Consider the following 10,666-nt stretch of genomic DNA (forward strand, 5'->3'; position numbering starts at 1 on the left):
ATTCTCTCTCCTGATTAAAAAAATATTATTTCATACTTTGATCAGCTTTTTTTACCTTCCAAAACACATGTACCAAACACATATTTTATACTTTTTGAACAGTGAAAAATGTTATTTAAACCATGATACCAAATACATTTTTTTCTTTTATTGACACTAAAAACACGTTTTTCAACAACACATTTTAAACCACAATTTTCACATCTTTTTAAACAACAATTTTTAAACTCTATGACCAAACGGGCCCATAATGTTAGGATTCTTGAACATTTCAAATAACACCTTAATCAATTCTTGCATTACTAAGATGACTTTAATAACAAATGATAAAACTATTTTTGTCATCAAAGAGCTTCACCTCAACCTTTATGTTTTTTTATTTCCTAAGCTCGAATCAATAATTTTTATGCCAGTTGTTGTAAAATACATGAAAAACACTAAAATAGCAAGCAACACAACATACAAAATTTAACTTGGTTTGACTAACTCAAAGCCTACATCTACAGGCAATACCGAGCAAAATTTATAATCAATGAAAAAAATTACAATCACCTATAAACTAACAAAAAATTCTCAAGTATAAACTAACCCAAAATCACAATACATCGAAAGGTGCCTTCACACTAACTCACTAAACAAAACTTAGTCTATAAGAGCATTAATATTAGACGTTATGAAAAAAAGAAGAAGTTATTTTGATACATATTTTATCACACTAATTTACAATATACCTTATATTACACATTCTATACTTTCACCACTTTATTTAAATACTTTTTCTTCATTTATTCTTTTGGTTGTCCCCAACGTCACTGAAGAGGTATAAGAGAGAGAAATTTTGATAAATTATTAATTAATTCCAACCAAACATTAAAAAAAAAAATAAATAAATAAATAAAAAAAACCGAATATTTATACCACATCTCCCCATGCTGCTATTATTAGAATTGTATTGTAGCAAATTCCAAAACATATCTCAAGAAAGTGATTTTTTGTGTTTGAATTGACCCTATGTAAGCGTCTTTATGTGAGAGGATATAAATAGGTAAAAGTAGAAAAAAATGTTGGAGAAAAATTAATTGTAAAGTGATAAATTAATAATAGAAAAAAGTAATTAAAAATGTAAAAAAAAAATATTAGATATAAATAGGTGATGTGGCTGTGGACGTGGCTTGGTATTTCAATTTTATAGATTGTTATTTCAATTTTATTTTTATATTTCTATAGCACATTTGGGATTCCAAAAACAGGAAGAAGAAGTATACAAACCAATACAGGCCCACCATGATATTATATATAAGTCATGCCATTTCCAGGAAGCTGTCTGTGTCTTTGTCTTGGTTTTATTATATGGAACACTGGAGTCTTCCCGCGGTATGTGTATATGGTTTATGTTTCCCTCTCCTTTTCTTTTATCTCGCTCTCTCCTTGATAGTTGAGCTCAACACGCTGACAGTAACTGTCATTGCAGCTCTCTACGTACTTTCTTCTGAGGGCATAGCTCTCAGCCATTTTCTTTACGAAGCTTCTCTCCTTCATTTTTATCCTCATACTAATAATTTTCTTTCTGAAAGCAACAGCTAGCAAGCAGGTCAAGGAAGGCCAAGTATCTTCTCTATCATTTCATGTAATACTTTTGTTTCATTCATTCTCTGTTCAAATTTCTGTTTGGTTGAGGAGAAACGGTTGAAAAAGAAAGGAAAGCAAGACCCTTTACTTTGATTGACTTTGGTACACCAATTTTGCCTTTGTAGATTGTAGTAGGGGTTGGTTTTTCGTTTTAGTTATTTATTTATCTTTTGTAATTTCTGAGTAGCAACGCAACAGAGAACTTTTCTCAGCAAACGACCAGAAACTTGAATTTTTTTTTTTTATTATTATTTTTTTAATTTTTTTTTTTTTTTTTTTTTGGGTACTTTTATTTTCTTTTACTGGTGAATATAATAAAATTTTAATTTTGGCTATGTTCATTATTTTTTTGACTTATCCTTTTCTAATTATTTATTATTAAAAATTTGACTGCCCTTTATGCTTGGGATAATGCAACTGTCATATTTTATGATTCGGGGTGGAAATCTTTTCCTAATTATAGTATTTTTTTAATACACTAAAAATAGTAGTTCCACTTGATACACTTGCTTTTGATATTTTAATTTTATTTTAGTCCTTTCTAATCACTAATCAATTTTCCAACATGTGTTGGGTTTAGTAGAAACTAGAAAGTGAATTTTGTTTTTTGTACAACTTGTCAAATTACACATTTGAAGTTACTGGTTTCCTAAAAATAAAAAAAAAATTTAATAGTAGACTGCATGTACATTACCTGTTTGGTACGGTACAACGCGTCTTTCTTTTTCTTCTTTTTTATTTGTTATTTTTTGTTAAATGTTAAGTTCTGCATGATTGTTATATTTTTTAATTCATCTATACGTTTACTTGACTTATTTTTAAGTTAAATAAGTTTATGTTAAACTAGCACTAGTTTTTGCTCAATAATTTATCTATGGTAGTCATAAAATTGCATGCATGTTACTTTTAATTATCCTTTGGCTTCTACTTTACCATGCACAATTCTTGGTTTTCATTGAACAGATTCTCAAATTTGAACTTGTACTTCTGCAGGGTCTGGATTTTAGGCTTTTGCAAGTTTGGTGCTTAAGATTGAACATTTAACTGGCTGAAGAAAATGGATTTCAAGCGACTTAGATTTGTAAGGTTAGTTTGTTCAAGTCTGAACTCCAATCGTCTCCATTGTTGCTGTTATTCTGTTAATTTGATTCTTTTAAGCACACAATTTTATTAGAGTGTCTATGTCACTTCTATATGTCGATATGTGCTGATGGTATCATGGAATAAGAAAATTTTTGGGAGTAATTTCATGAAAAACTTCAGATTTTTAATTAAGTTATGAAATTTCTATTGTTTTGCATCAATATCTATCATAATTACTCATAAAGTTTGAAAATGGTTATAATTTGGACTCTTATGAAATATACTAGTTAAAAGTAAACCAGAATCAGTAAGTTACATTTAAGACTAAATCTTACTCTAAACAGCCCCACAAATAAATGATAAATAGTATTCTAGTGCAAAAATTCAACTCAATAATGGTGTTCAAATTATATTGTATTTATTCTATTTTCTCTTTTACAAATGAATAATCTGTTTTGTGATATTCTTCGGTGTAAAAAAAATCCTATGATTCATATTGAATACCTGTAATGCCTAGACAGGTCTCCAGAGCAGCTTATTTGGATTTCCTTCACTTTTATTTGACACTCACTATAAGCCTTAAGGGTCTAATTTGTAATGATTTTAAAATTGTAGTTGATGTTGAATCATTGATACATTTGGAACTTAATCATGGTTTTTAGATTCCATAGTCAAATTGTATACGCAATTGGTATATAATAAGAAGACAGAAGGTGAAACTATTCTAGAAAGTGCTAGATGGAAAAATCTAAAAAATCATGTTGTTTAGGATCATTAAAAGACATTCTAGTTTAGGCTGTAAACATATAGAGAACTTAAATGACCCAATTTGGTGATTGGTAATGTTGCAAATGGGTGAATTACTGGGTTGTCACTTGTTCTTTCATTATTTATTTTTAGTGCACCATTTCACAGTTAGGAACCACTCATATGTATCAGTTTATAAAGGATTCCAATAAGTTATTGATTCTGGTAGTATCCATTCAAGTACTTAAATAGCTGCTGAAACTTTCTTTATGCATGCTACTTTATTATTATATTTATTTTTCATCCAGGTTTGAAGATTGGAGTTCAGAGAGATCTGAGAGTTCTGAGCGGAGATATTCTATTGATGATGGACCACAATTGAGAAAACCAAGATCAACTTTTGGTAGTGTTTTGAAGATTAGTGGCATTCCTTCTGTAGGTGATCAGCCAAGTAAAGAGTCAGGTCCTTCTCCTAGGAAGACAATTCTTGATCCACAGGGTCAATTTCTTCAAACTTGGAATAAAATATTTGTGCTCTCTTGTGTCATAGCTGTTGCCCTGGATCCTTTGTTCTTTTACATCCCAGTGATTGATGACAAGGACAAATGCCTTGATTTAGATGAAAGTCTGACGATTATTGCGTGTGTTCTTCGTTCACTCTTTGATGCCTTTTATGCACTTCATATAATCTTTCAGTTTCGAACTGGGTTTATTGCTCCTTCTTCTCGAGTATTTGGAAGGGGTGAGATAATAACTGATCCTGTGGCTATTGCAAAAAGATACTTATCCACATACTTCTTCATTGACATTCTGTCAATTCTTCCATTGCCACAGGTATGCATGTGACAATTGATCAGTATGAAGTATCATTACTCTAGTTTATTACAAGAACTCTATGTTCTTTCTGCAATCATCACAACATTTAGTTCAGCCCCCACTGTAGTGATAGGTTCGCACTGAAGAAACTTGCACCCCACCCAACTTGTTACTTTGTCATCAGTGCAGGGAGTCATGTTTCATTCACATCCATTTTTGCTGCTGTTACACCAACTTAAGGAAATGTGCTTACGTAACAGATTAATGGATTGGTAATGAATTGGTTTGTTTGTGGTAGGTTAATTTTATGAATAATTTATTTCCTCATTTTTTTTTTTTTTTTCTATTTTGGTTAAAAGACATAGTAAGAGTTAGGCTTTCTTTGAGGGAAACTTAGACTTCCAAGTTAGACTAGTGAACAATTTATAGTTTGGGAAATCATGAGTATCATTATTCATTATCCACATCTGAATCTGACTTCCCATTAGATCAAGGTAAGCACCATATTCCTATAATATTCTAGCAATAAAACTAATCATAACTCATCCTAATACAAACTTACATGTATGGATCTATCATAACATACTCCTAATTTTTCCTAACTTAAAAAATAAATAAATAAATAAATAAATAAGACACATAACAGACAGTTTTCTGGAGGTTGAATAACTACATGATTTCTAAACTTATGCACTGACAAAACATTTGGCTATTTTCAATAGCAGAACTGATCTTTATGCCAAAGTGATATTTTGAACATACTTGGGCGCATAATGCATATAACAACTTATATGTAGATGAATGAACCATGTCTTTAGTTGAAATTTTGTTAATTGCTTGATGTAAAAGAATTAAGCAGTTAAGGTAATGTTAGTTTTACAATTATGATGTCTTACATTGTTTAGGTGGTAAGGTTTCTCATCATTCCCTCAATGAAAACCGAAGTTCCATTAGTAATGAAGGAGATGTTGAAGTCAGTAATCTTCCCCCAATATGTGCCAAGACTTTTGCGGATCTATCCACTATATGTAGAAGTAACAAGAACCTCGGGCATACTGACTCAGACAGCATGGGCTGGAGCTGCTTATAATCTTTCTCTGTATATGCTCGCCAGTCATGTAAGTTGATTTGGTGGTTTTTGAACACTTAATTACACTACTTCTGAGATTTGCTTTTCTTTTTCTTTAATGCAATACTTTTGAGACTTTCTGATCACAAATAAATATGACAAACCAGGTTGTAGGAGCTTTTTGGTACTTGTTTTCCATTGAACGAGAGGATACATGCTGGCAAAAACACTGTGACAACACTACTGGTTGTGAAGATAAAGATTTTTACTGTGGAAAGAACCATAGCAAAACCTTTGCATATCTATATAACAATTGCTCTTTTATTGATCCTGATGACATTAAAAATAAATCGGTCTTCAACTTTGGAATATTTACTGATGCTCTTAAATCTGGAGTGGTGGAATCAAGAAATTTTCGAGAGAAATTCTTTTACTGCTTTTGGTGGGGTCTTCGTGGTCTTAGGTTAGTAAATATATGATCCTCAAATTATATTATTACTCAGTTTCCTTGCAGTCAAAACTATATATGATCTCATTGTGAGTGAATACTTTACAGCTAGAGGCTTTTTTTAGCTTGTGTTTTCTTTTTTTGTATCATCAGTTCTCTTGGCCAAAACCTGAAAACAAGCACTTATGTTCCGGAGATAATCTTTGCTGTCTTCATATCAATCTTTGGGTTGGTATTATTCTCACTACTTATTGGCAATATGCAGGTAAAACTTTGATCCTTATCAATTCTGTTTGCAACTTAATCTTGTAGATTATAAAATGATTATGATTATACATTTGGGCTTTGTGCATAAGCATATCATTCAAACCTTCCAACTGATGTGATAGGCTTATTACATTTTGTTAATTTCTGCCATCTTCCGTTAATCTCTCTTTGTTGTATTTATTCTCAATGTTTCTGCTGTTCTTATTTAATCTGCCAAGTGCCAAATCTTCTATAAAAACATTATATCTTACAAATTGTATCCACTATTAACTCCAACTTGAAACCTTTTGTTGGAATCCTCATAGTCCTTGATTTGATGAACCAAAGTGCTATATTATGTTTCTGTGCTGTTATAGAAATATCTGCAATCCACAACAGTGAGAGTGGAAGAGATGAGAGTGAAAAGGACTGATGCTGAACAGTGGATGTCCCACCGTATGCTCCCTGAGAACTTAAGGGAGCGGATCAGACGATATGAACAGTATAAATGGCAAGAAACCAGAGGTGTTGATGAAGAGAATCTAGTTCGTAACCTTCCTAAAGACCTAAGGAGGGACATAAAGCGACATCTTTGCTTAGATCTTCTCAAGAGAGTGAGTGTTTTTCTTTGATTTTTTTTTCCCCCTTCACGTCCAACATCTAGCTCTTGCATTCATTAAGTCAATTTTATCTTTTTAGGTGCCAATGTTTGAAAAAATGGATGAACAACTATTGGATGCGCTTTGTGATCATCTCAAGCCAGTACTATACACAGCAAAGAGCTGCATTGTCCGTGAGGGGGATCCAGTGGATGAGATGCTTTTTATCATGAGAGGAACCCTAGCCACTATGACTACCAATGGTGGAAGGACTGGTTTCTTTAACTCTGCTGATCTCAAGGCTGGTGACTTCTGTGGAGAAGAGCTTCTTACTTGGGCATTGGATCCTCACCCCTCTACAAATCTCCCCATCTCAACTAGAACTGTGGTAGCTATAATAGAGGTTGAAGCCTTTGCTTTAATGGCTTATGACTTGAAGTTTGTGGCATCTCAGTTTCGGCGTCTTCATAGCAAGCAGCTCCAGCACACTTTCAGGCAAGGATTGAAGCCATGCTTGTCAACTTTTTAGATAATTATTATCACGGCTGTCTAAAAAATGCAGGTCTATAGGTTTTACTTACATAAAAGTAAGTCACATTGTTTTTTTTCTTTAATAGAATTAACTTGAAGCAACATTTTAGGCTTGCCTTGATTTTTGGTAATTGTTAGGATGGAGCATTGATGCTACTAGCTTGGAAGAAATTTGAAAATGTATAATCAAAAGAAAGCAATAAATGGCTATTAAAACTCTGATGAGCGCTTTGATTAGCCCTCATAATGCATTTTTGCGATGATGACTTCCAGGTTCTACTCCCTACAATGGAGGACGTGGGGAGCCTGTTTTATCCAAGTAGCTTGGCGCCGGTATTGTAAGAGAAAGCTTGATAAGTCTTTGCGTGAAGCAGAAGACAGACTGCAAGATGCTTTGGCAAATGAAGCTGGTACCTCGCCAAGTCTTGGTGCTACTATTTATGCATCAAGGTTTGCTGCAAATGCACTTCGAGCCTTGCGAGAAAATGGTGCACGCAAGACTAGAGTGCCACAAAGGTTGCTACCACTGCTGCCTCAGAAGCCTGCTGAACCAAATTTTGATGCTGAAAATCGCTAGTAGCATGGCGTTTCAAGTGAATTATATTCTAAGTTTGTGTTATACATACATAGTTCATATGTGAGAGTTTTCTGTACATATACATGTTTTATAAGCAAACATCCTACTTTTAAGTATCTAACTGATTTATAAGCTGGCATCAATAATTCTCTGTTTGCAATAGACAATGAAAGGCAAACTTTTAACAACAATGATTCTCCAAACTTTAAAATCCTATTGGTTCCTTAGGAACTTTGAAGAGATTTTTAGAGATAAGTAATGTGTGACTTAATCTCACACTATTCTCCAAACTTTAAAATCCTATTGGTTCCTTAGGAACTTTGAAGAGATTTTTAGAGATAAGTATGTGTGACTTAATCTCACACTATCATCTTCATAAAAAAGAATTCAGCAAAAAAGCAAAAACTACATATAAAGAGAACAATGATTCAATAGATTATTTGAAAGCTGGATTCCACAAAGTAGGCCAGAGCATATGATATTTTAGCTAGTACAGATTGATTTATCGACTTATGGATTGCAAATGAGCAATGGTCAATTTATATTGAATTATAATTTATCATTTAAGAAAGCAGATTGCACATATAACATTTGCAAATATTATAACTAAACCACTACAGTCAATTTGATTGAGCAATTTCAAAGTGAGTTTTTTAAAAAAATTATAAAGGCTTGGATAAATTATTTAGATACTTTAAATCATTTAAGTGGGGTCAATTTATATTGAATTATAATTTATCATTTAAGAAAGCAGATTGCACATATAACATTTGCAAATATTATAACTAAACCACTGCAGTCAATTTGATTGAGCAATTTCAAAGTGAGTTTTTTAAAAAAATTATAAAGGCTTGGATAAATTATTTAGATACTTTAAATCATTTAAATGGGGTCAATTGCCCTCACCCCCTTTAAAATTAAATAAATAAATAACGGAAAGGCAATTGACTCCCTTCAAAGTTTCTTTTTACAGTTTTTTTTTTTTTTTTTAGACTTAATCTCACACTATCATCTTCATAAAAAAGAATTCAGCAAAAAAGCAAAAACTACATATAAAGAGAACAATGATTCAATAGATTATTTGAAAGCTGGATTCCACAAAGTAGGCCAGAGCATATGATATTTTAGCTAGTACAGATTGATTTATCGACTTATGGATTGCAAATGAGCAATGGTCAATTTATATTGAATTATAATTTATCATTTAAGAAAGCAGATTGCACATATAACATTTGCAAATATTATAACTAAACCACTACAGTCAATTTGATTGAGCAATTTCAAAGTGAGTTTTTTAAAAAAATTATAAAGGCTTGGATAAATTATTTAGATACTTTAAATCATTTAAGTGGGGTCAATTTATATTGAATTATAATTTATCATTTAAGAAAGCAGATTGCACATATAACATTTGCAAATATTATAACTAAACCACTGCAGTCAATTTGATTGAGCAATTTCAAAGTGAGTTTTTTAAAAAAATTATAAAGGCTTGGATAAATTATTTAGATACTTTAAATCATTTAAATGGGGTCAATTGCCCTCACCCCCTTTAAAATTAAATAAATAAATAACGGAAAGGCAATTGACTCCCTTCAAAGTTTCTTTTTACAGTTTTTTTTTTTTTTTTTTGGTGTATTTCCATAAGAGTGCTTTAATATTACCTGGTTAAATATTAATTATTTATGATAGAAATTTAGACCCCTTAAATCAACCAGATTAACCTAGTTAATTAGCCAAGTGATTAACTTAGTCAAATTATGCAACTCTAGGTTATCACAAATATACAATCATATCAAAAACATAAAGTAGTGGAAATATAAATAACACAATGATATGATCACCTAGGAAACCATACGGTAAAAACCTGGAGAGGATTTGACCTAGCTATTCTCAAGATAAACCTGAATCCACTATACGAAAGAATCGAAGTTCATACAAAAGGACTTACAAGCTCCCCGCTTGACTTCCTAATGCTACCCACCAGTAGAACTTACTGACACGACCACGTGCAAACTTCGAATCCATGGATTCCTTCTTTCTTGGATTCTCCAATCAAGATACAAGCACCCCCGCTTGTTTTTCTTTAAGCTCCAATAGCAGCAACTGAGTTGATCATCAAAATGTTAAAGTAATCTCTATTTTGAAAACCTTAAGTTTATGTGAACGAAATCTCCTCAAGGATCTCACAAGAGATTCACACAAACTGCAAAATATGAGCAATAAGGACTGCACTCCAAAACGTGGCTAGGGTTTTCTTTATATAGTAGGAGAATTAGATCTGAAACCCTAATCCTTAATGGGCTTGAGCTGAGTTGAAAATTCTGCAGAAAAACATTATGCCCGAGATTCGATCAATCGAGTCTAATTTTCGATCGATCGAGCCAGGCCGAAAGTCATTAATACTTCTGCAGCCACTCGATTCCAACTTTACATAAAACGCCCACACTTTGAGCAAGTCTAAACAAGACTAACAACCTGTTTTGATTATGGTTTGCCAACAATACACATTAGAGTTCTAAATACATAAAATTCTAACTCTTTAGAACCTAACAAACTCTCTCTTTGGCAATCCGTGACAAAACACAAATTAAAAAACTCAAAGTTTACAAATAAAAGCCTTTTACAAAAATAATGCTCATAACACAAATTCAATTCTAACTACTATCCATCAGTTGTAAGTATAGACAGCAGCTTAATTGAATCAACCTATATATTCCTGAAATACTCAACAAACGCATAAACGCATGTGTGACAGAAAAACAGTAAATCAACAAATAAATTCTTGACTTCACAAAACACAAAACAAAGACATATATCATGAATAACTCAAAAATATAAATTAATGAGCAGTGAACAAGAAACAGAAATAAAAATATAAGTAAACTAACTCTCCTCCTAAGTTAGGTACAACAAAAAGT

The 10,666-nt window shown here is 32.1% G+C and overlaps 1 protein-coding gene across 1 annotated transcript; it reads left to right on the top strand.

The window, feature by feature from the left end:
* The first annotated feature begins 1,399 nt into the window (after nt 1-1,399).
* Nucleotides 1,400-7,896, top strand: LOC112033735 (cyclic nucleotide-gated ion channel 1). Its single transcript, XM_024066508.2, has 9 exons — nt 1,400-1,627; nt 2,623-2,715; nt 3,768-4,293; nt 5,181-5,393; nt 5,512-5,807; nt 5,946-6,057; nt 6,416-6,652; nt 6,738-7,132; nt 7,442-7,896. The coding sequence occupies exons 2-9, from the start codon at nt 2,687-2,689 to the stop codon at nt 7,743-7,745; spliced, it is 2,112 nt and encodes a 703-aa protein (XP_023922276.2). The 5' UTR covers nt 1,400-1,627; nt 2,623-2,686; the 3' UTR covers nt 7,746-7,896.
* The last annotated feature ends 2,770 nt before the right edge of the window (nt 7,897-10,666 follow it).

Source organism: Quercus suber, unplaced genomic scaffold (genome assembly GCF_002906115.3).
Source record: "Quercus suber isolate HL8 unplaced genomic scaffold, Cork oak 2.0 scaffold_330, whole genome shotgun sequence".
In the NCBI taxonomy this organism is placed as follows: domain Eukaryota; kingdom Viridiplantae; phylum Streptophyta; class Magnoliopsida; order Fagales; family Fagaceae; genus Quercus; species Quercus suber.